This window comes from Beta vulgaris, chromosome 3 (assembly GCF_026745355.1).
Source record: "Beta vulgaris subsp. vulgaris cultivar EL10 chromosome 3, EL10.2, whole genome shotgun sequence".
Lineage (NCBI taxonomy): Eukaryota > Viridiplantae > Streptophyta > Magnoliopsida > Caryophyllales > Amaranthaceae > Beta > Beta vulgaris.
The window spans coordinates 57096338-57123276 of NC_079204.1; the positions used below are offsets into that span (position 1 = coordinate 57096338).

Below are 26939 nucleotides of genomic sequence, written 5' to 3' on the forward strand. Positions count from 1 at the left end.
CGATCCCAAATGGACAGATTTTGGGTACGATTTTTCGACCTGACCCGATTTTTTGGGCACAAAAGTGGCACGGGCAACCTAGATTTGGAAAAATAAGCCAAATTTCGGCCTGGTCTGAAAAGCTCACTAGGCCCGGCACAAAATGACGCTTTGGATAGGATTTTTTTGGCCCAAACTTTTGTAATCCCTTGTAAGTCTATAAATATATTTAATGTATATTTATATTTATATTTATATATATATATATATATATATATATATATATATATAATATATATAATATATAATATATATATAATATATATATATATATATATTCCCTTCGTTTCCTAAAGATCTTCCTTCTTTCCATTTAAGTGTGTTTTCAAAAGATCTTCCCTCTTTTACTTTATTCTTTATTTGGACTTTTTTTCCCTTTTTACCCTCTCATGTCCTTATCATGTGGTCCACCATTACATTATTAATTCAATTTTACTCTCTTTCTATCTCCTACTTTAACCCCCTTTTATTTGTTTATTTATCTTAACTCCTTTCTCTCTCTTACTTTACCCACCCCACACCCCACATAAATTAATCCTCCTTGGTATATGTAGAAACAGTAACAAAGAAGATCTTTAGGAAATAGAGGGAGTATATTGTAACACCCCGATAATTCTCTCTTTCTAGAAAATACTTTTATAACAAATCTAGAGAATTACCCAGGCATTATCGCCCGTGTGATAACGTTTCGGCTTACTCAGAATTTTGCAGCGGAAAACAATTACTAAAAAAAAATCAACTTTATTAAACTTATGAAATAAATGACAACTGTTTGAAACTAAAGCACACCAACTAAAACCTCAAACTTAGTAAAGATGTCCTACGAAAACAACTTCAACTATACTAAGTATAAGCCCTCCATTCCAGATTCCCAATGCAATGCATCTGCAACCTGTAATGTCATGCAATATGACTCTGCTCACCAGAAGGATCATCACAGGATCAATAGGCAAAGCCAAGATCACACACACAAACAAGCACGTAATCGGCAAAGCTGAGTACTACATATCAGGCACATAAATAATCCTAAAATGATACTACAAACATAAATAATATAATAAGCATATAACAAACTGCAGATGACTCTTACTGAACTAGACTCTAAACTTTTATTTCTTCTTTAAATGGAATAGTTATGGGACGAGTTGTCTATACTGAAGTAGGAGATATGGGAGCTACCACATATTCCAATTGACCTGCGATATCGAGGAACCTTTGAGCTAAAAAGGAAAGGTGATCAATCCAATCCTAGGAAAATACATATCACGGCGGACTATGTATCCCAACCCTTAGTGTCCAACTCTAGACGTGCACCAGTCTAAAGTCTATAACCTATCTCGTTTCACTTTACGTTGCATTCATTTTTATACTTGTGTTGACACCAACCAAGCACATAACAATCACAACTAACAATCACATAAACATCACAAAACTCCTTTTTAATCTTAGAATCAACAAGTGTTCACAACTTATCATTCAAGACTCTTTAACTTCTTTTATTCTTTACTAACTTGCCTGTTGAACCTAGCCAACAGTAAACTGTACCTTTATATAGGTATAACTCATAATTACCAAATAAGATCCACGGTTCTTATAAGATAAATAAATAATCTCAAAGAATCTATGTAACACATGATTCCAACTTACTTACATTAATTCACTCACGAATTAATACCAAAAACTAAACTTATCTGCTTGCATCAAACTTCCATACAAACAGTCATACTCTATAACATATTCTTAGTTTACATGTAGCACACAGGCAAGTAACATGTAAAGCAATTTCAGTAAATCATATAATGAACAACAAGGTCCTATACATGATACTACAAATAAAAACATCCCTAAAGCATGTTTCTAACCATATATACGTAGACTATGTACGTACCTTGTAAACGCAACGGTAGGCCACTTTTATGTTCTAAAAGTCCCCTACTATAAATTCTCCGCCTACAACAATAAAATCATCAAGTAAATACTTGAACTAAAAAAAATTCAGCAACTTTAAAACGTCCCAAACCTTTTTAAACGTCTTTAAAAATCGTTTTTATAATTTAAATCTCGTTATTTTTAATCCCTAGTAAGTACAACTATTCTATGATTTAAAAATCATTAAAACCTTAAAATACTAACTTTCTGAATTTCCAGCATTTATAAAATTTTCTAAACTTTCTGAAAATATTTTAAATGCATATAAAAATCGTATTCCAATCAAAATTCATATTTATACTTTAAATATACGGTTTCTAGTGATTTAAAACCCTAAAAACCTATCTTTCATGATTAAAACTAAAAATAATAAATCTGAAATTTTTTCTTTATACATATGAAAACCGAACTAAGTTCTTCATAATAAATAATAATTCATATCATAATCATGTAAATAGTAATAAAATAACAATAAAAATTAGGACTTTAATGGAATCTTAAGGAGAAGTAAAGAAAAACAAACCAAAACAATAAGGAGGAAAAGAATCAAAAGGAAAAAGGAAGAAAAAGAGTAATATACCGAATTCGCGAGTGAAATATGGCAGCGAATTGCGAAACTTGCAGAGGCCATAACTAATAGAATAAGAATCGGAATTGAGTGATTCTTGAGGCAACTTCAATAACTTTTCGAGATCTACAACTTTCAAGAAGGAAGTTTTGGCTAAAAATTAACGGAACTATGAGAAATCTGGCCAATCAGATTCGGGTGAAAGAAAAAACGAGTGAAGAGAGGAAAAAAGAAAACCATGAAGAGAGAGAATAGAAAGTGGCGTGATTCTGAAAAAATAAGTGTGTAGGGTGAAATAATTGGATTTTAGGATATTTACATAAAGGCTAATCCTTTTAGGTTTAGGAAAAGAGATAAGATTTAAAAAGATTTGATGACTAATAAGATGATCAACTTATGACTTTAATCATCAACATGACTCTTTTCCTTTTTATCCTTTTGGGAGTTTCGATTCCATTAAACTTCTTTTTAAATAAATACTTTTAATACTTAAAGCTTTTGTTAAGACATGCTTAATTAAAACATTTTCAATTTTATTAAGCTATGAAAATATTTTTAGTTGACTTTTAAAAATAGTCAATCCTTTTTAAAAGTCAAATCATTTTCCAAACTCATTTGGATTTAAATATAATTACATAAATACTTTAATATATTTATGAAAATCCTTTAAAAATGTGGGGGATTACATATATATTAGTATTTAAATGATTTATTTTTTGAAAGATTGACTATTTGAAAGACAAAGAAATTATTCAATGATTTAAAAGGGTCAAAATATTTTATTTAATGATTTAAAGAAACTGTTTAGTAAATATGAACGGTAATTATAACAGTATTTATGGAATGAATAATCCTATTTTGGTAACAAATAATAAAAGTGCAACATTAATTAGCATGATCATATGTGATCATGATGCTATATAATAACGTCTTCAATCGATTGGTTGTTGCTTCTTTCAATTTATCTATAGTTTAAAGAGTTTAAAAATTAAAGTTTTAGTTATGTGACAAGAGGAATAAGATTTTGACAAATGTAAACCATACAACTAAGATGAGTATCCTTGTAATGAAAAATGTAACTGAATATAAAAGAAAAAATCAATTAGAGTGTATTGTTATTAACAATACCAGTGCAATACAGGGCTTACATTTACATAATCCCTCAAAAAATACAGTGCTTACTGCTTAGATCCTGAAATCAAGAGCAAATACTACGACTATGGCTAATTTTTCAATGCGTTGTGTGAGCGTTGCTTTGCTCACTGCCCTTTTACTTTTACTTGTCACAAGCTCAAATGTAAGTTCCTCTTCTTTGAGATATGCTCGTAGTTGTCCCGAAGTCTAATTAGGTGGTATTTTGCTTTCTGTAAAAAAAAAGGTGCTATCTTGATTCTTGCTTATTGTGTAGATCTCTAACCTTTCAAATTATTTTAATAACTACTAATTATATGTTTGTTACCATTCTCATGATTTAATTTAGTCTAAATGTAGTATGAGTACATAAAACAAAAAGATTTACATAAGCATTACGACGACATCAATTGAAAACACACAATACTAATTCTCATATTATAAATTATTAGGCTGGCGGAGAAGGATCGTGTCCAATAGGAGGTATTGTACATATATATTTATTTACAATATATAATACTGCCTTCTCAACACGTAACTAGGTGTATCAAATCTAATTATATGTGTTTAATATATTACACAGAATGTCCGAATGAATGTGCAAGAAGATGTGCTTTAGCTTCAGCGCAAGATATATGCATCAAATATTGCAACATATGTTGTAAGAAATGCTTGTGTGTTCCATCCGGAACGTATGGCCATAAAGAAGAATGTCCGTGCTACGACAATTGGAAGACACGCAAAGGCACCTCTAAATGTCATTAGAGTTGTAAATTGTGTTATGGTTCATATTTGTATTAATAAAAGTTGTCGCTTGTTAGCTTTATGAATGTTTGCCCGTAACATTGAGTTTTGAGGATATTTTAAATTAGATAAAATGAATTAATTTTTTTTAATGGCTAGACAACTTTAGTATCACATAAACCGGCGAATGATTAATTGATCTTTGAAATGCTCATAAAAAACAATCAACTCAACATTTTTCTATCTAATGAAGTCATGCGAGGTTCATTGCTAAGAGATGATCCCAATATTTAATATGTTAAAATCTAAAATTAGCAAAATTTATTTTTAATCAATTAAAATAATATTTTATAAATGTTCATTGCACCCTCTTTTACAATATTGCAACTATAAACTCAAGAGATTACTGAGAATTTCTCCTCTAATAACGCCTTAATGGGAATAGTTGGCTAAAATAAAATATTTATTTTCCTATCCAACAAAGAAACTATAATGCAATATGATTAGAATTTAATGTCTTCTCTCTAACTAGTAACTATGACTCTATTCGGGAAAATCACAACACAACAAATAAATTATAAATCAACATAGCCGACGATCCGGAACATAATGGTTGAGAATGTTGAGATAGAATTATGGAAATAAAGCATAATACGAAACAATAATCCAGTCTAAATGTGAAATTACTCTACCCAGTTTCACATAATAAGCACTTTTAGAAGTGAAATTGCAAATTATTACTTCTTTCATTTCTTTTTACTCGCTACACTTCTCATTTCACGGACTCCTAGGCAATTTTTGGAGAAGAGAGAGGTAGAGAGTAAAAAGAAAAGGGACCCATGTGGAGGAGAGAGATAGAGAGAGTTTATTGCCCAAAAAAGAAGTGTAGCAAGTAATGTGAAACTTCCCATAATAGAAAGTGTAGCGAGTAAAAAGAAACGGAGGAAGTATAATTTTGGTTGGAATTTTGCACAAGAAAGCAAAGTATATGGGTAGCATAGAACCGGACCCGAAAAATTGGGTATTTGATTTATGCGCATCACTGGCTGCCACTGGTGATCCGTGTTGGAGGCCCAATAACGGGTAGAAAATCAGGAAATATATAATTGGACTATTGGAGGGAAGAAGCATTGAGCAAGCACTAAATTAAGCAGGAAGAAAGCAGGAAGAAAGCAGGAATCTTTATTCTTTGGAGAAAGAGAAGAGACATTCAATAATCACTTTGCAGCCGACCAAGTGAGACCTCTATAGTCTATCTTCATCTCTTCTGCCCTTTCCCTTTGATTTCTAAAGTTTATTTTGGGTGCAGGTTGCCTGGTTTTCTTGTTTGCACAAATCCAGAATGACTCATATCCTTGTTTGGTTTCTTTTCTAAATTCTATTCTATTATGAATGAATATATCATTGATTGATTGATTGATTGAATTTAAAAGTGTAAAATTGGGGGATTCCTTTTCTTTTCCTTAATTGTATGGGTGATGTTGTGATTGAACGTGGTAACCAGAGAGAAAAGGATCGTGAAAGAGCTCAGATTCGCGGCAAGAAGGGTGCCAAGAAAGATGATGGCTTGACCCCTGAGCAGCGCCGTGAAAGGTGAAATCTTTTTACCATTTTATTCTATATACTCTGCACCCCAGTCTTCACTCTTCACTCTTGACGTGCTATGTGCTATGTGCTATGTGTACTTCAGGGACGCCAAGGCACTGCAAGAGAAGATGGCTAAGAAGAACTCTTCTGAAGCCCAAACTAGTACTGCTGCTGCTACCAGCAACAAGAAATGATTTCAATTTTCACTGCTAATGTCCTTTATCTAATCACTTGATGGCATGGATAACTTCCAACATCCCATCTGCCCATCTTTATTCTTCAACTTTATGCTTCATATGCCATTGCTGATTGCTGATTGCTGATTGGGATTCTTTGTCTTTATATTACTTTGCTATTTCACCATCTTATTACTTCTAATTCTGCCTGCATACCGCATACTAGCCTCTTGCTTCGACAACAATCGTTTCAATTTTCTCTTTTTATCAACAGATGGGGAACTAGTGTAATAGATGCTTTCAAGGGTAGGGGATTTAGGAATGCACTCGAATGGAATGGATGTATACTTCCTTTTTCTTCCTGAGGGTTACTGTGAATCTAGGACATGGGAGCATATTTTCAGCAACATATGAGGATCACTTTGATTTTATTACTCCCTTGTTTATATCTTTCACCCACCAGCCTAGCACATGTAACTAGTTTATGTGCTCCTACCCCTGATCTTCATTCCTAAATACACATTATATTTGGAGGGTCCTTGAGATTTTTACTTAGTCTGGATTCTAATTTGGCTGTTAGGTGAGTAGCATATTTACCTGTTATGCTATTTTTTAAATGCTCTGTGGTAAGATTGTAAGAGTAGAGGTTCATGGCCCAGTAGCCGACTAATGTCAAGCTCAGCAACATATGAACAATAGTAGCCAATCTATCAACAAGTGCAGAATTTATTGCCTGCTGAGAATGTAAATGGTGCATCGACTTCATATGGACAAAAGGAACTGCTAACTGATGTGATTCAGAAAGCTAACCTTAGTACAAGAGGCCTACAGTCCTAATTGATGAGATTATAGGCTGAGTAAGATATGCATGCCTTGCAACTCAGCGAAACCTTCATCTCGATCATAAAGTATAGGATTTAGTGACCAGTAATAGATAAGTTGAGTTAAAAAGGAACAGAAATGCAGTAAGCAGCAGGGGACGGACTCAATGGGATGTCAAGGAGCCTGTGGCGTTGGCCTAATCACTCTTCATGGCACAATTGACCCTTTACCCTTGCCACCGTTATATGTATATTAGTGACACACCTTTTCTTTCGTAGTTATAATTTGTGTAGGTGGTGAGGTTTTGGGATTTGGTTTTGAACTTTGGCATGCATATTATGTGTTATAACACTTTTCATAAAGTTCCTATGGTCGTGTACCAGGTATAATGTTCCCCTGGTTGGGCCTTGTGCCACAAAACTCTGGGTATGCTTGATCGACAAAGAGTTTTATAGCATGCAGCCTGACATAAGGAACAAAATTCTGTGGATTTTTTTTTGCGGGATAATAATTTCCTTTTTTTATTCTTTTGGAAGTTGCGCAGGATAGAGGTGCAGACTGCAGAGGTCTTGAGTAGCACTCTTAAGAGTTCATCAACTAGTTTATTGATGAAATAAATTTGCCTTAGAAATAAAGGATGCTCGGTGTTAGAAATTAGAATGCTATATCTCAGGTAGCAACGTTCAATAGTTAAAACATTTTACTGTACGTTTTCAGCAAAATTCTACGGAACAGATGAGTAAATGTTTCTCTGCAGTGACAAAATCATGTCTTCTAAGTCTTAATGCATGCAGGGAAAGAAATGTTCAGATACATTATTGGCTTTCTGTATTGCTGATTTGTTTTTAGGTGGATTGCAGTTGGTTGTCGGTCTCACACGATTAGGTTTTCCCTTTATCTATCTCATTTATCATTAAAAGCTTGAGCTCCCATTAGAATGACACTAGTAACCTAGTTCTCGAGGTTTTTGTTCTCACCTATGATGGTTTATGGTGAGTAAAGTAGATGCTTATCCGCACTTAAGCTTATGAGGCTCTTAGGGGACATATTTGTGTTCCTTTACCTCAAGATTTTCCTTGACTATATTATGTAGTAGCTAGAGAAAGCCTGAGTCATGATCCGTTTGAGTCCAAAATGGACTCTTTTCACTTCTGATAATACTATATAAAATTATTAATTCCCTATGGAACTATAGAACTTTCTTAACGGTACTAGTGTATGTACCGATGAACTCTTGCGGTACCTTTAGAACATTTTTTTAGTACTATTATGTATAAAACCTTCCGATGGTAGTTTATGAATTCAAAGATGGTACTATAATACCTTCTAAATAAGTAAATATTACAATGAGGATGCTTTCTTAGTATCAGTCTGCATGGAAATTTCTCTTGTACCCTGTTAGAGTCCAAAATGGACTCTAGGTGATAGGGGATATCAGCGCTTGCAATAGCTATGTGACACTTTTATTGTTTCCCTACTCTGTTCATTGTCTATCTTCCAGTTTTGGAACTCTTTTTCATAATTTTGAAACTAATCATAATAAGTTATCAAAGTCGTGTGAGGTCCCAAAGGGAGTTGGTAACTACAAAAACTATTTCTCAACCAGGTATAGATGTTTGCATAACGGCATATGTAGTATGAAAAAAGTCCAAGTATCTTAGAACTTGTGCATTGCACGGGTTAAAAAGCTAGTTACTAGATGAGACATTTCCCTTTTAATTTAAAACTCTTTTATTGTCTTCTTATCTAGTTACACCTCAGTTGAGTACTCCTAGTCTTAGATATGTGATTGGTAGATTGAAATCTAAAGCAGGAAGAACATGAGTTTGGCCTTTTGAACTCTCTTGAGAGGGCGTATGGCGGAAATGGTATGCATTTGTTCACCTCTGCAAGTGTTGTTTGAAATGGAAGAAGTTTGAAGAATTAATCTTGTGAATTGTCTCCAAAGAAGCACAGCTATTTAAACCTTAGCTTTAGGAACTTGAAAGCTGACTCTTGTTCCACTCATCTTTATTGGTTGCTAATTGGAATTTATCTACATTAGTCAATGACATACAACAACTGTGTAAGTTGTCACCCGGCCCCTAGTGGAGCTTGGTTATTTTATGAAGTATATTGTTTGGTAGGAAGGACTTGTTTGTCAGTTTGGAGGCGTGATATTTGATATATGTAAATAATGTTATCTTGTTAAAGCACATGGGGTACAAACTACAAACTTACAGGGGAATGAATATGGCCATTTTACATTATAGTAGTAATTGGCAACTGTTGTAAAGTTCAACAGCAGTTACATGACACTATGACAGGGGAAGGGTTTTTTTTATAAAAAAAAAAAAAAAAGAATTATAGTAGTTGGATGAGTGACATGAGTCATGAATTAATATGTCTATGCTTAAGGTTGCTCCTTATGCTTGCCCTTAATTTGTTTATGTTGACATCATTAGGGCTAAGTATGATCTGTGCCATTTGTCAGGAGCTGCTTGTGTTGTTCATCTCTGAAAACCACTGCTTCCGTTCTTGTGGATTCTTGTATTTCTTTCTTTTGCTCTTTCCTAATAGTAGTATGTAGATACATACGTTTTGGGGGGTTTGGACTTTGGAGTTGTCTGTTAAATGGTGCCTAGGAATATCTTGACAAGTTGAAATTAAATATAGCGACTTTTTTCATTTTTGGGCAGAAATATACGTTGATATTCAAGCTTAGTTTTATCTTATCAGCAGGATATAAATGAAGAAAGAATAGTGAGGTTTATATTAATGTGCTTAGTAAGCATATTTGAAGGTCAGAATTCGCTATGATGCTTATAAATTATAATCTTGTAATTCTTGTCTTTCATTTAAATAGGGATTGATTATTGCAGTGCATGGTAGGTTATTAGTAATTATAGCAAGTTGCTCCGATTTGGTAGACATAAGAATATGAGGCGATGGGGGCAGGTACAAGTACAACTGCGTTTACATAAATTAGGACTGGTCTGTTTTACAAATTTACGTAGACATGAAACGTTAGAAGCGTGATGGTGTTGTTTGTTTTCTACATATATAATATGACAGGGCCAAACTTGGTGATTAGCTGCAATTTCTGTCAGTTTGATGTATGTGTAATTAAGGATGTTGACCACAGTGATCCCAATCTTGTTTTGCGGGGAAAAAGAAGGGTGATGTTGGAATAGCCAATATTAAAGAGATGGTAGTTGGTGAAGAAACTTAACTATACGTTTATATCTACCTCACTTCTTAGAGGAGAAAAGGCCAATGCCCTATGGGGTATCTCTGTTCAGTATAAGTAGAAATGCGGAGTGTTGAGTCTGGAATACCCATGTCAGAGCTATTATGAATGGTGAAACGGGTATTTCTGACTGCTTCCGGGTTAAACTTAAAAGAGTACTACTCACTTAGGTTGGAAGTGATTAAAGCAATGATTGAAGTAATACTTAAAGGTCTGTTTGGTTTGACGGAAACTAATTTCCATGGAAAAACGCAAATGAATATTCATTTTTCCATGTTTGGTTTGATGGAAAACTATTAAGTCAAGAAGGGAAAAATGAAGGTGTTGGGAATGAGAGAATGGAGGAAAATGGTTTTTATGATTTAGGTCTATCTAATCCTTAGATCAGACAAGGTTAAATGTAAAATCACTCAAATCTTGTTCTGAAGGGCTACATAATAGCATTGCTGATCTTATCTCTGACAACTCGACTTTCTTCACACTCATTCACATGGTTAAAGGGAGGGACTAGCTTGCAAATATAGGAACGATAAAGCTACTAGCTCTACCATTATGGAGCTACAAACAGTTGTGGGTTGTTAACCTTGTAGGTGAACATAGCTACATGGTTTCAAACCAATAATCTAGACATGTTTTTATTATTATTATTATTGTTTGGGCACATTTTCTCGAGTAGGACCTACAAAAGCTACAAGTGGTTATAACTTTCCATTGTAGAGGTTATAGCTTGAGATTATTGTAGTTTGGGAAATTTGATGTGATATAGCAAGCTACAAGTGGTTGTGGTTTACCATTGTGGATGCTCTAATTCCATTTTTATGGGAAAGAAGTATCATCCGCCCCCTTAGAGCCATTGAAGGAGTGTGTACATTATAGGCAATACTCTCAATGTCACGGACTATTAGTGAATGTTTCTCTACTTTGCATCATGAATCCTTTCTTCAATTACATGATTACTTTCAAAAGATCGTTGTTAAAATTTATAAGGGGCCATTTGGTATCACAGTTAATTTCCAGTATTGACATTATGAATGTAAAAGTCATATGGTAGAAGGCGTATAATAAACTTTAAATTAGTAATACTATACGTGCCGATTTAAAAAACTAACAATAGAACACTAGAAACTACTTTTGCTGGTTTTTATATTTTTGTTTTTGCTTTTTTATTTTAAAAGAAAAACTCAAAACTGGAACTAAAAAACAATAACGAACAAACTTTTAATTAGTTGAGCAAATGGACAAGTTATTTGGCCGAAGGAATAAGAGATTATTTATTAGCCAACCTAGCTAGCAAAAGAAAGAAACCTTCCTATCCACTAAGAAACACGATGCATAACTAACTGTTTTCGATTAGTATTATTTAGAAATAGGAACATAAGCTTTTGGTTAAATACTACTCCCACACTTCCCCTAGCATATATAGAGTGTGATATAGTAATAATAGTATATTCTTATTGAATGTGATATAGTATATTTGTGAACGTTTTATGCCCAAATGATATCAGTGCTGATACATGAGTTGAGAATTTCCCTAGTAACGATGAACGATCCGGAACAACCTAGCTTTAATTTGTTGGACAAGTTAGTCAGGGCTATCTGCTGATTTTGAGCTTTTCTCATATAAGAACAATGGATAGATTGGTAAATGTGTTCCTTGTTTGTCTGACTAACAGAAACTATGGATACTTGTTGTTTTAACCATGCTTATTGCTCTGATGTTTTGAGGTGACGAAGCTCAAACCAGTACACAGGAATTTTAAAATTATGTCCTTACGTGTCTGAAGTCTTGACCAACTATTAAAACAGTGGGAAGAAGTGATTATATTATACTATCTGATTAAACTTTTAGAATTTTTGTGGCATTGCATGCACCATGTGCAACGTATTATTTAAATACAACAGCAACCAAGTACAGCATTTGAGGTAGACTTACTTGGGAATTTGGTTAGAATTGCTCTCATAACCCTGTAATTCTTAAATGAGAATCTTGTATTGTTATTCTTTTATCTGTCCTGTACTCATCTATTCACACTTTGTTAATTTACAAACAAGACTACTGCATCTGCATGCACACTATTACATTTACTCGTGTAGTGTTGGAGTTGTGTTTACTTTCTTGATAATTTGGATTAGTACTGTACTTTTACAGAGCTGGAGAATGAAGGTGAGTAGGATGTGTGTAAGGACAGAACACAGAAGGATTGGTGGTTGATAAAGATAATATTTTTACAGTTTACTAGCTTAGAGATCGATATGTTTTATAGAGAAAAATGAAGTTTGTGGCTGAGAGTGTTGGCTTAGTATTTACTGCAAACTGAAGGTGTGTGTATGCTAGCACATTCCAATCATTATGGAATTGGGACCAAATTAGGAAACATCGTGGGTTTAAAATTAAGCTACTTTTTTCTACCTTTAATTTGTTATTCTAACTTATCTTGCTTTGCGGGCGCCAGATTGCATTGTCTCACCACCCATCTGAATTCTGAAGAGACAGACTGCCAGAAGGACAGGCTATTACCATTTAATTAATTAACACATACAGTACATATATAACATAATTGATGTCTTAATTGAGGCTATTAAGGGTAAGCACTTATTTAATTATTGGCATCTGCAAAAGTTGGTGATGATAATGGTCATGCTTGTAGAGCAAAATTCGTTTATTTCCATTTTTAATATAATCAGTCCAAAGTTAATCATAGTTTTGAGTGATAATGTTAACAATTCCCTTTGTTTTGCTTCCTAATACATTGATAAGTAGTGATTACTTATAAAATTATGGTTTGCTGTTTTCATTAGTAGGACTTGCTATTTTTATATGATACTTTTAGCTGTTGTTATGCTTATGCAGGAGCGAAGTATTATAATCTATATATTTTGACCGGCAAGTATGGTATTGGTGCCTGGTGGGGAAGAAGAATAGAAAAAAGAAAAAAGAAAAAAGAAGCTTTGGAAGGTTTAGGTAAATGAATGGACTTTTTGGATACTTGATTATGTTGTATTGAAGAAGTAAAAGCTCTGGGATTGATGATCTAAGAGCTAATAAAACAGTAGCAGCATAAGTATGTAATTGATAAAAGCAAAATAAAGTGGAAAAACTCAACTCACATCACATGATGGCTAAATATAGGAGCAGAGCAGCAAAAGGGAAAAATAAATAAAATACGTTTTGGCATGAATGTAAAGGTAAAGCTAAAGCTATGGGGTTTTGAGGTTGTTAGAGTCGCTTTCGAGAAAGAATATGCAGCCATCAGCTTAACATGTATGCCAAATAGGAATTGAGTTGTCACCTCCTTATTGGTCCTAGATGGGGACATCGAATATGGCTGGCACGACTTCGTCCAATACTACTACATTCATTCAAGAATCAAGATTGATCAACTTTTTCGCTCTTCCTCTTTTTCTTTATTTTTTTTTTTACAACATTCTTAGATCTGCCTCATATATAAACAATAAACCTTCCCCTCTGTCATTTTAATTTGTGTACAAAAAGTTAGGTTCTTTGAATATTTATTATTGTTCTCAACTGATTCTTGTCTTATGAGTAGTGCTTTTAGCATTTCTTTTTGAGTAATATATAGTTGCCCATTCTTGCCTTGCTTTCCTATATTCCTTGTTTTTATTCCTTGTCTGTCTAAGAATTTAATTTGTCTGAACAGAACAGCCCCCCTCTCCCCACCTATCTGAACCCTTAGCTTCTTATACTTGCTTGGTGCATGGAGGATCAGTCTTTGGAGTTGCAGAGCTTCATGCACAGAAACATTAACATGCCACCTCCTTTTCCAAAACAAGATCCCAATAATGAGTCGTCTGATGAAAGGAGAATCGAATTCAGATCTTTGCCCTTCTTTTCAGACGATAGAGGACTATGTTCTTCGTCAAGTTCTGAATTCATGTCTAAACAATTTATGATCCCAGAACATAATACGAATACTACTGCTACTACCCAGTTAGGCTCTACTACTTCTGCCCTTGATTTTACATTTTCGAGAGCTTCCTCTTTCGTCAATTTCTTCAAGTCTTCTGCACTTGTTGCAGATCACTCTAGGCTGCCTCCAACATCATCTAATTCTGCTGCTTCATTCCATACAAACATGTCTGACCTAACCTTTTTTTCAAAGGAGTCTATGCTCATTGATTCTTCACACAGCAATAACAAGGTTGGAAGGAGCTTCCAAGATCTTGCTCCTTTATCTGCTGATCCATTGCTGCAGTGTGGCCAAACTTCTCAACATGTATCAACTGGACATGATCAATGGCTGAGAATGAGCGCCGCAGATTTCTCATCAAAAGTTGTCACTACTGATATTAGGCTCAGTCCTACCAAGACACAGCCAATGAAGAAGTCGACTGCAGCAGGAAAAAGGCTGCAGACCTTACTCCACCCTCAAAAGGCAGGATCATCCACATCAACATCAACGTCGGGGAAGTTGTATCGGGGAGTACGGCAAAGGCACTGGGGAAAGTGGGTGGCTGAGATCAGATTACCAAGAAATAGAACAAGGGTATGGCTCGGGACCTTCGATACAGCTGAGGAGGCTGCTTTTGCTTATGATACTGCAGCATATATGCTGAGAGGAGAATATGCACATCTGAATTTCCCAGATCAGAAACATCTACTTAAGCTCAATTCCTTAAATGGAGCTACTGCAGCACTTCTCGAAGCGAAGCTGCAAGCAATATCCCAACAAGCTGGACTTAAGAAATCTGGGGATCATGATCTTCTTCCTGCGTCTTCCTTGCTAATCAATCACCTGCCTGATTCTACTAATAATCCAACTAGAAGCAAATCATCGGGCCAAGTTTCAGTGAGGAAAGAGTGGCAATTTGACTTGGATGGTAGAGTCATTGGAACATCTCAGATAATTGAGACTAACAAGAGAAGCCATGAAGCTTCGTCAGACCATACTCTTGATGCTGTCCAGTTAAGTAGAATGCCATCCTTAGACATGGATTCCATCTGGGATGCTCTTCTGCTTTCTGATACTACATGAATACTACTAATTCTAATTGTTTTGTTGTTTTGGTGGTCTTTTCCTCTTTTAATTTCTTGATGGTTCATCTTTGATATATATCCCATATAAACTTGGATTTTTAGCATAGTACAATTCAAAAACTCTACCCATTGGTTGGGTATTTCTTGATCAAAATTCCACCATTATTTTTTAGAATTGAGGATCATTTTGGTGATTTGATTTTGTTTTAACCACTATATTGTTAGTTAATGATTGAATTGTCATGTTGCACCTTCGTTAACGAGATTAAGATGCACAACTTGGTGTGACTTGAGGAGGTTAAGTAGGCATAATTGAAAAATATGGTACTTATTGTAGTTCTATTTATGATTACAGCTGATTTTGAAGTAAGCTGATTTGATTTTGTTTTAACCACTATATTGTTAGTTAAATTCTTACTGTTACTATCTTCTATTCTGAGCAAGAAATTTCTCTTGCAAAACATCTGAATGAATCATTATAGAACAGATGACAGATGTATGTGGTTGCTGTGCTGTTGAAGGGGGAGGGAGAGGCAAGAATCTAGAAAAGATGTGAAATAAGCGTGTGTGGAAAAGAATGGGGGCTGTTTCTTGCGGTTTTCCGTTGTTGGTTGGTTGGTTGGTTTATTCTGTTTTAGGGGGAAAGTTAAGGAAAGGAAAGGAAAGGTGGAACCTAAATGATACTTCCTCCGTCCTAAAATATAGTTTCTATTTCCATTTTGGGTATCTCAAAATATAGCTTTCATTTCCATATAGTTCCACATTTTTCCATAATTTGTCTAGAAAAAACGTGTCCCATCATTTATTTGCTTCTTGAATTTTGGTTTTTCCTTTGTGTATTCAACCAAAATGTTACAATTAATGCTTTTTTACCAATTATTTTCCATTCTCTCTTCTAAAAACATCTTTTCCTATACAATATTTATTTAAATAAACAAAAAATCTTTACTATCCCTCTTATATCTTGTTTGTATAAATTACCGTGAAAGAAGAAAAATGAGAAATATATTTTGAAACGAGGAAGGAGAAGAAAACAAGGAAAAGAAAAAGAAAAAGCACCTACTGACTACTGAGTGAGTAGTGAGTAGTGAGTAGTGACTACTGACTAGACTACTGTTGTGTAATTGTGTTGTCAACCGTGCTCGTGGCCTGGTGCTGTGGTGCAGCAGTGGGTACACAAACCATTTATAAGAAGATGGGCCATACCCAGTTAAGTCAAAAAGCGAACTACCCAGCCCAATCCCTAAAAACAAATTTATAAGCTCGACAGGCTTACCCGCCCAATAATTATACATCCAAAAGTCTAACCTTCAATATCAGAGGTCAAAACTTATTTATACTATTTTTAAGTTATTTTCCTCCTAAGTCAACATTTACTTAATTCGTTTTTTAATTGTACATTCGTATCTTCAGGCTTTAATGATGTCACCATTTACAAATTGACAAATTCCCTTGTGTGCAATTCCACCAGAGAGTTATAATATAAACTTATTAATCCTCTTTTATCTTCTTTCACCTTACCAAAAAGGTTCATTGTATTGGTATCTTTTCCACCTATATTAGCTAACTATAATATTAGGATAGAGCAAGTATGACCTTCTATACACGTTTAATTGTTGGAGTCTTTAAAAGATTGCAACAAAAGTTAGTGTTTTCACGTATTAGAGAGTTAAGTTGGTATCAAATCAAAGTTAAAATGGTACCAAGTAAGAATTTGGTATCATATTATTGGTACTAGATTCTAACCCAATATCAAAATGAAAGTTCTAGTATCAACTTGACTCTAATTAATACTAATTTGACTATGACTTTGTATTAATTTAATTCTCCGACTATTTAGTATGTGTAATAACCAAGTGTCTCTCCATAAAGTGATATGGATGCTCAAGACATCCTATTAGAGGGCCTATAAAAGAAGGAATTAATTGCTTAGACAAAATTGCCTTGTACTAACCATTATCCACATGAAAAGGGCCTTTATTAGGTTAAAATAACAAAAAGAAGATCAAACAAAAGGATTTTGCCTAGATAAGGTCCCGCTATAGGATCATTGTCTATTTATCTCCTTGAGTGTCAACGAATAGTAGTTTAGAAATATAAATGTACACAACCATTTACTTTGACATAGAGTTACCAATTTCAGTTCTTCTCATCTTGTTTCCCCAAACACGCATCTATTTATTAAGAAAGTATTTATCTTACCTAACTTTTGTACCAGATAATGAAAGAAAATAAAAGTAAGTTTACCCATCACTTTCGTACTAGATAATGAAAGAAAACAAAGTAAGTTTAGGAAAGGAGCTTTTCTCATTGATATCATTTATACTTCTTGTTTTTTTTTAATCTACACACTTTATATACTTGTAATAGCCATGTAAACCAATTTGACCATCATTTATCATTTAGACAATATCGTCATATCAGATTTTGTTAGATTCATCTCGATATGTATATAACTTTATACCTCAATTTTTATATAAAGGTTGTCTAAAAAGACATCATACGATGGATTGTTAGAAACTTCAATGAGTTGATAGATTGACGTAAGAAATTTCCTATCATAAAATACTAACCGTCCTCAAAAGAATTTTAATTTGGAATCAATATGTGCTATTATTTCATCAAAAAGTATATAATACATATAAATATTTGACTTTTTCATTGATTAGAGATTGTACATTGATAGCAAATAATAATTAATGCATTGCGTGAGAGTAGGGATGGCAATCCAGTCCGATTCCGACCTTAGTCTGCTCCAATCCGAAGGAAAAAATCCGAGTTGACTCCGACAAAAAAGTAATCCGACTCCGTTTAAAAAATTTGACTCCGAATCGGAGGAGGGTCGGATCTCATAAAATAATCCGACATCCGAAACCGACTCCGACTTTGAGTCAATCAATCCTTTTTTTTATTTATGTAATGTGTTATTTATGTATAATCTAACTTCGGCTTTCAGCCAATTGTATTATATAGGATTTTCCCATAGAGAAAATGATTGTTAAAAATAATAGTAATAATTAGATTATTTGTACTATATAAGATTTTCATATGATGATTAGAATAAAGTGTAATGATTAAATTATTGTATTATAGAAGACTATTCTATTATAAAAAATTGGAAGAAAAATAAGTCGGATCAGGTTCGGAGTCGGATGTTCGGATTTTAAGTCGGATGTCCGCATTTTAAGTCGGGTCAGCTCTCGGAGTCGGATGTTCGAATTTTAAGTTGGGTCGGATTCGGATTTTCAAAGTCGGATGTCGGAGTCGGACTCAGATTTAAAATCCGACTCTCTGTAGGATCAGAGTCGGATTATGCATAATCCGGTCCAAGTCCGACCCATTACCATTCCTACGTGAGGGTGGAAGGAAATTAAACTGTCATAATAAATGAAAACTAATAGTTTTTAAATGTTTTCGATAAATATAATAATATTACCAATCCAAATTCCATGTATTGTTAGGTCAACCCCTCTTTTGATTCATTCTACGGAAGTTCATGCAAATGCCATGTAAGAGCTATACTAAGGTAAGTTCGTCTTGTACAATAATGTAACTTGATATACTGTTTGTAATATACTTCGATTTTATGCTCCCCAATAGATTTCTCATTTCTCCTTGTTACGCTTGTCAATACACATCTCGCATCATTTAATATCTTTAATAACATACTAGGTTTTAGGCCCGTGCACAATGCACGGGAACTATTTAGTATAATAAAATGTTTATATATCAGCTACAATGAAAACGTGTAAATGATTCTTACGTTAACTTGATAAAAAAACTCTGTGTTTAAGAGATATACACCTTTATATTAATTATAAAGTTGTTTAACATATACATGATACTGATATGTTTTGGAAGACTTCTTTTTAGTGCAAAACGAAATTTATTAAGAAGTTACTTCCTCCGTTCTATTTCTATAATATTGCAAAATGAGATTTTTACACTATCCATTCACCATCATAACCTTTCACTATATATTATGTTTTATGTCAGGAAAAATATTGTCATGTGGGGTCTTGTTAGATTCGTTTCGATATATACTTCAGAATATCAATTTTGTATAATTTTACTAAAAAGTAATTAAAGATATTAATAGTTAAAATAGTGTATTAGCAAACGTGAAAACTCAATTGTTACAGTAGAAAAAGAACGGAGGTTGTATAACATAGTCATAAGCAAAGCCAACAACACCTTATGTTGAGATGACAAAGGTAAATTAATGATCTCAACTACTTCAAAAAGGGAGAAAATTTTTTACATTAAAGTCTTCATTTTTTACTCGAAATGGCCTTAAAGTGTTAGACTTCCTATGTTCTTTCTCATAAATTAGTACTATTAGGCAATTTTTACTCGTGACTGAGAAATGGCTACATAAAATTAGCCATGACTAAGAACTGGTCTCGGAAGATACAAAGCTACCATGTGATAGGGATTGTCCTTGACTTTTAACACATGGTCGAAAAAACTGTCTTTTTTGAAACATCATAAGAAATTTTGTTCCAACTGACGGAATAAGTACCATATGGGGTATAAATACCTTATTCCCCGTTGCTAACTGAAATACCACAATTTCGATGATATATTGTATCATACCTTATTCCAAATTGTGTGTATTTTTTGAAACATCATAAGAAAATTTTGTTCCAACTGACGGAATAAGTACCATATGGGGTATAAATACCTTATTCCCTATTGCTACCTGAAATTACCATCATTTTGATGATATATTGTATCATACCTTATTCCCCGTTCCATCTGACGTAATGAGTATCATACGGGGTTTCCCACTTTACTTTTTTGCCTAAATACCTTATTCCCCGTTGCTACTTGAAATAATCCTTACTCATTAGTTTCTTCCTAAAAACAATTTTAGAATATATTAAGCCACCACAATTTTAATATTAAGAATAATTTAGAAAATGATAATTTTGTATAGTAAACAAATATAAATACACATACTTGTATAATGTCTGTGTTTATATAAGTTCTCCATATGATTTCCATTTCAATATTATCTTTTACATCAAAGAAAAAAGAAGCTGTCAAAACAAAGTGCATAGGCAAATTAACAACTTTTCTAATTCGATAACTTATAATCTTTCAACAACAGTTTTACTGTCTTATAGACCAACTAAAATTGAATACTTATAAATCCCTCTTTTGATATATAAGCTTGATATATAATTAACTCATTTTGTTGATTCACCTTCTCAATTAGTGTCTCGAAGCTCATTAAAGAAAGCTATATTTATAATTTAAGCACATGGGCCATGTTGCACTCTCTCTGCTAATCCTTTTTTTTAGAATTTTAATATAAAATGGGCCAAATTCAAAGTGTACATTTTCTTTAAAAATGATATTAATATCAAGCATAAGTCATAAGTGGATGTATTTATATTTTTGTTTCATTTGAGTGTAAGAGCGTGGAAAAATTTTGAGTGATCCTAAGGTTATCTCTCTTAGATACAATAAAATAATAATAATAATATATATATATATATATATATATATATATATATAATATATAATAATTGGAGAGAGACAATCATAAAATTAATGTCTGAATGTACTCTTGGCCAAGGAAATTTCAATAATTAGAGGGTTGACAACCCGTTGGATCACCTAATCATCTAAATTTTTTCGAACTTATATCGTCATAGTTTTGTCAAAATAAGTTGAAGTGAACCGACCCTTATATGTTGGTTTTCACTTTTTTACCTAATTTAATTTCTTGTTTCATATATTGTCTCTTGTCTTACTTCTCTCACTTTAAGGGACTGTTCTCCCCAACTTATTTTCAGTTCAGTTCAATTCCTAAATTGTTATCATTACTATTAGTTATAATTTAATTCAGTTCGGTTCAATTCAGTTCAGTTGTTTTATGGCAAAGAGAACATGCCCTATCTCAGTTTTTTTTTTAAAAAAATAAATTAGTATGTATTGGTCGTGGATATGATTTGTTATGATGATTCATATTAGCCCACCTTAGACCACTTTGGGCTAAAGATTGAGCTATTATTTTTTGTTATATGTAACCTCTGATCATAGTCATGGTGTGACTATTATTATTGCATTTGCATTTCCTCCTGCACGGGCTAGCATCTCTATATTCATTACCAATAGTGAATAAGAAAAAAGAAAATTAATTAGTTGGCTAACATATTATCAGGATATCATATACTACTTGCTTCACATTTGCAATTTTTTCATTCAACCCATCACCCATGAGTTGTTTTATAATTCTTTCATAAAGTATGATATATAATAGGATGATTATGTCATATAGGAACACCGCGAAAAAGGTAAAAGAGTAAACAGAGGAAGGAATGAAGAAAGAGAAAAAAACACCACACTCAAACTCAAACCCCCTGCATAAACCATTTTTTCTTTTTTCTCTCGCTCTCCTCCAAATCCTTCGATCTCCCCATTAAAGAGAATACTTGAATACTTCCATCTCTTCTTCCTGTCTCTATCTCATTTATAGAGAAGTGAGAAAATTGTTAGTCACTTCAAATTATTCTCATTGGCGAAATTTTAATTGTTAGGGTTTTCGTTTCTCTCCCATCTAATGGCGGTTTTGGGGTTAGAGTTTTTCTCTTTCCTCTCTATTGGTTGGTTCCCAGTTGCTACTGCCGTTTTGTTGTGCAGGTTGTATGAATTGTTGTTTTGTAGGAGTTTTTCTCTCTCTCTTTTTTTTCTTACTCCAATTGATCGAATTGATACTCATTTTTGGATGAATTACAGCAAAAATGAGCTGACTCACTCGCTCTCAACTTACTGATTGCTCATGTCCATGGCCGACTCATTTATTTTGCTTTTGGTTCGATTTTTCTCCGACCTTTGATTATTCACCTTTTTTTTTCATAATTTTCTCTATTTGAGGATTCTCAATTTGGTGAGATGTTTTGAAATTGTGGGTATGTAATATTTAATGGGTTTAACATAATGTTTGTGAATACTTATGGTTATAGAGTTGGTATTAGTCCTTTCTTTGCCTAAATTATAGCAATTATAAAACAATCAATTTCCTAATTAGTGGATATATAACCGGTAACTATTGGATAAAAAAAACTTCTCATAAAATGATCTAGAAAAATTGTTGAACATCCTTCAGCACAGGCATGTATCTCAAAGAAAAAAAAAGAGAGAAAAAGAGTAAAACATCTTTGCATGCATGTGTATATACTTGCACGGATTTATAATACAATCATTCAATTGTGTGTAACTAAATTTTCTTAAAGAATTTTTAAAAAAATCAATGAAATCATTTTAATAGGATTGACACGTGGCTTTGAATTGTGTATATATTCTTGCACGGATTTATAATACGGTCATTCAATTGCGTGTAACTAAATTTTCTTAAACAATTTCAGTATCAAATCTAAAATCATCCTGCAAATATTTTTCAACTTCAAAAAGAGTAGCTGAATGGAATATTTGACAGGAAAGGAAAAACCTTGGAAGATTTGCTTAAGTGGAGATTTCCTTCCAGTGAGTAATCTTACTTTTACAGCCCAAAATCACGGATATATCTTCAACTTAAGGAAATTGGAGGTTTCCTAAAACATTCAATGACTGATTTTCAAAATTTGGGAAACTAATAAAGGAATCAAACATAATCATTTTAATGGAATGTGACACGTGGCATCTATTTCATTGCTCTATGAATGTGGGGTGAATTGTGAGAGCAGAATTTCTATGAGGCTGCCACGTAGGCTAATTTTTTCTTGCTTTAATATTATATATATGGTGATTAGTATAAATTTGTACAAGACTACAAGTCACTTTCCTCTAATCCAAAGAAGCTTGGATTGAACATTATCAATTGAAGTGGCGTGTGAAGGATATATAACCATATAAGTACATAATCTTTAACTAAAAAATTCTAATATTGAAAGGATGTGTTGCATTTTAGAATTGAAGATGCAGGAAATGGAAACAAAAATTGATGAGGTATGAAGTATATTTTTACTTCTATTTAGTGCTGAGCCCTAGACTTGAGAATGACAGCATCTGAAGCATGAAGCATATCCGATCCGATAAAGTATCAAGTATGACCTACTCCTGTAGGGCGTAGGCTATAATCTATATGTAGTACTATTAATATACACCAAGTGGGCGCTAAAAGGAATAGTAGTAACGTAGCTCGTGTCATGAAATTCAAGTTTTGCTGATGTTGACTCTCCACCTTCTCCTGCTAAACTCCTATTATGATTTATACTACTGTGAGTTATGACTAGATCTCCGACAGGGGCGGATCCAGCGTGGGTTCAGTGGCTTCAACTGAATCCACGCAAATTTGGAAAAAAAAAAAGAAAAATGGCGGAAAAATGGTAACTATGAATTAAAATATAATTATCCCGCACCAAATTAATTGAGTAATTGTCCGCATGGTTCAATGGTGGAGTTGATGAAATTATTTTCAAAGGACGCCGGATCAAATCCCGCCTTTGACTTTGCTTTCCCTTTTTTTTTGCTTCTTTTAAGTTGTGAGGAGTGAGTTTTCTTTTTCATCTTCTAATGTCTGTTTACTCTTTTAACATTTAATTATTTTTCACATCTTTTAAGTTTTGGGGTGTTTTTTTGTCATCTTTTACTCTCTTAGCATTCAATTATGAGAAAGTACTTGGACAATCAGTATCTATTTTTTTTATCAATCCTTTATTGAATTGCATTCTTAAATATTTAGTAGTTAAAAAAAAGGCAATGCAGATTGAGTGCAATACATACCAAACATGTAATTAGAAATAATACTTCATTCGTTTCATAATAGGTTAAATATTGTCATTTAATGTTTATCTCGAGTTAGTTTGAATACTTTGATTTTTGGCATGGTTGGTGCTTTTACCTGAACTTAAAAACCTTTAAAGATATTACTTATAACTAAAAGAAGGCATTCCCTAAGCTATCCTTTAAAAAAGTTCTAAAATCTGTTAGTTTAGCTAATTTAACTCATCATTTTGTTAAATAAACATTAATTGACGATAAATTTATATTCAGTTAACTCAAATTTTAATAAACAAATCTTTAATTAAATTCTTAATTTTTAAATAATAATTCAAAAATTTTTGGATTAGAGAATTGACTTTGGTCAATTGACAAACTATTCTAAATGCAGCAGATTATGTGTGCCCACATCATGTCTCGAAAAAATTGTGAGGAAGATGTTAATCTAACATCAAATAAATTCCGAACCCACGCGGATCAATTCCTGGATACGTCACTGATCTCCGATTGTTTGTTCATCAGTTGATCTATGTTAGTATGTACAAAGTCCTATTCCAAATGTGTTTCTGTTTGAGATATATCATATATTATGATACCAAAAGATATGATTAATATCTTTAAGATATATTAATATCTTTAAGATATATTATTATCTTTGAGAATATTATCTTATGATTTATTTCCATGTATTAGATTAATATTAGGAATAAGATATATTAGAGATAGCTTCCTTCTAGGAGTCTTTTTGACTTTTGTATATATTGTAGTCATTGTTTATTATTGGACACACGATAATATACTCATATTATATTTCTCTCGCTCCTCTCTTAAACTTATCAGTTTCCTACCCCTCTCATCCTTGACTTATATACTATATTATCAGGGCCGTCTTGAAGATTTTGGGGCCCCGGTTCTAACATGAAAATCGGGCCCCTAAATTCGTAGAAAATAAAGATGTAAGGTTAGAGTTCTAAATATGGAAAGTTGAAAACCTAAAGATAAATCATTGACAAATTCATTAAGGGTGGGAAATAAGGGTGATTTCTTCAAATATGAAGTAAAATTTTCAAAGTAATATATTTTGGGGCCTTTATAATTTTGGGGGTCCTATGCTGTTGGGCTCCTTGCACACCCTCATTTACCCCTCTGTATATTATATCCTTTTGACTTTAAATTAGCTTCTTTCATAATAGGGAAACTGAAAAACAATTAATTCCAATAAAGTTACAAATAATTGTTTAATATTCATTCATTTTCAAAGAGTGCACCATTAAGTTATGATTTGTTGCATATGATCGCATCTCATTATATTTCTCCTTATAAGATGAGTCTCTTTAGCATGTGTAACTATCCTCTATATCGAATGCTGATCTTAAAACCTTTGAAAATATAATATGGTAACTTATGTATATATATATAGTTGTAAAAACATCTCACTTATGCTATTTCGTTCTTTTTCTGGAAGATATATAGTGCTTTTGAAAAGTTACTTTGACCATTAGAATAATATGTGAATTAAGTGAGTAGGAGATGAGAATAAGCTTGTATAAGGGGAACCTCCTGTTTCATGCCATATCACAAATTATAAGCTTGACTGCATTGGATGGGAAACAGGAAAAATAATAAGCTGGAACGCTAGAAATGCGTCATGGGCCAAAAAAAATGTTGACTTAATTGGTTCCCTTAAATTTAATTAAGAAACAATAGTTAAGGTCTAAGGATGGATATGCTGCAATTTAATTCTACACATGATATTTAGTTTAAGGCAAAAACTAACGAACTTCTACAGAGCTTTAAATAAGAAATATATTGTTCTATTTAAATTACATAAAATAATATAGTAATACATTTAGAGGAAAAATAGAACTCCGTTTATTTCCTCTATTTCTTCCTCCTCCCCCTCCCTCCTCTTTCCCAGTTATTGAGATAGTTTTCTTTTTGTTTTCGTTTTATCATGCTATCCAATCAAAGTAGAGGTGATCATGGGCCTGGCCGCGGCTAAAAGTTTTTGCCTATTGGTCGGGCCAGGCCTAAATTCGGAACGAATTTTTGTGTCAAAAGCCCGCTATTTCGGGCCTGAATTAGCGGGCTTTTGCGGGCCAAAACGGACCGGGCCAAAAAATAGACTAAAAAGTCAATTTCAGCTTGCCCAAAGCCAAAAAATACGGCCGGGCCCGCGGGCCGAAAAAATCTGCCCAAAACCCAGTCCAAAAATAGGCTGGGCCAAAATAATCACCTCTAAATCAAAGTATAATAAAGGTAGGTTTCCCACTTATTGAGATAATATGCACGTGAATGATAGCTTACTACGCATCTTTTCTTCTCTTCAGGATTTTCAAGGCCAAATCAATGTAGTTACAACATTGCTTCCAGGCAATTCGATAATAACATCAAATGGGGCAAACCTTACATCTTAACCCAAGTGTAGAGGTTGAAAAAAGTTTAGGTGATCTTTTCAAAAGTGATACCTAAATTTTAATCCCTCTTGTATTAGGATGGCCACAATGCCAAGAGCTCCAGCTAGCAGTCTAGCACTGAAGGTGCTTCAAGATGCATTTGCTGCGAGCCCGGGACATCAAAAAGTGCCGAAGAGCAACATCATCCATTGACCACTGCAATAACCCAACCCAAAAACTTCTGTAAGGGCATTTATTTCTCAGCACAGTCCATACATCCAGGCCCAAAGAAGAAATCATGTCCAGTTACAGGACAAACAAAAATAATGAAAAGGATTTCTTCTAAACATTATACTACCTCTGTTTTTATTTAGTTGCAACGTTTTGACTTTCACGCTTGCCAATGTACAATTTTAAATCGTTTTATCTCTAATTGTATGTAAGTAAAAATTATAAAAATTTGATATTATGAAAGCTTACATCGAAACGAATCAAACAAGACCCCACATGACTATATTTTGTTTAACATATAAATCAATAAATGTGGTCAAATAAGAGAACATGAATAGTGCAATTTGTCAAACGTTGCAAC

At 33.3% G+C, this 26939-nt stretch overlaps 1 protein-coding gene across 2 annotated transcripts; it reads left to right on the top strand.

Moving 5' to 3' along the window:
* Positions 1 to 5897: 5897 nt before the first annotated feature.
* Positions 5898 to 15415, top strand: LOC104889810 (ethylene-responsive transcription factor ERF062). Of its 2 annotated transcripts, XR_007272095.2 has the most exons (3): positions 5904 to 6004; positions 6102 to 13187; positions 14376 to 14515. XR_007272095.2 is itself a non-coding variant. In XM_010675125.4 (2 exons), the coding sequence occupies exon 2, from the start codon at positions 13942 to 13944 to the stop codon at positions 15217 to 15219; it is 1278 nt and encodes a 425-aa protein (XP_010673427.2). In that variant the 5' UTR covers positions 5898 to 6004; positions 6102 to 13941; the 3' UTR covers positions 15220 to 15415. The 2 variants fall into 2 exon arrangements, 1 of the variants encoding a protein (XP_010673427.2); XM_010675125.4 differs by having other exon boundaries at positions 5898 to 6004; positions 6102 to 15415.
* The last annotated feature ends 11524 nt before the right edge of the window (positions 15416 to 26939 follow it).

Bases quoted from the DNA above. Each gene is read 5' to 3' on its own strand.
- LOC104889810 (XM_010675125.4), top strand. From the start codon at position 13,942: ATGGAGGATCAGTCTTTGGAGTTGCAGAGCTTCATGCACAGAAACATT.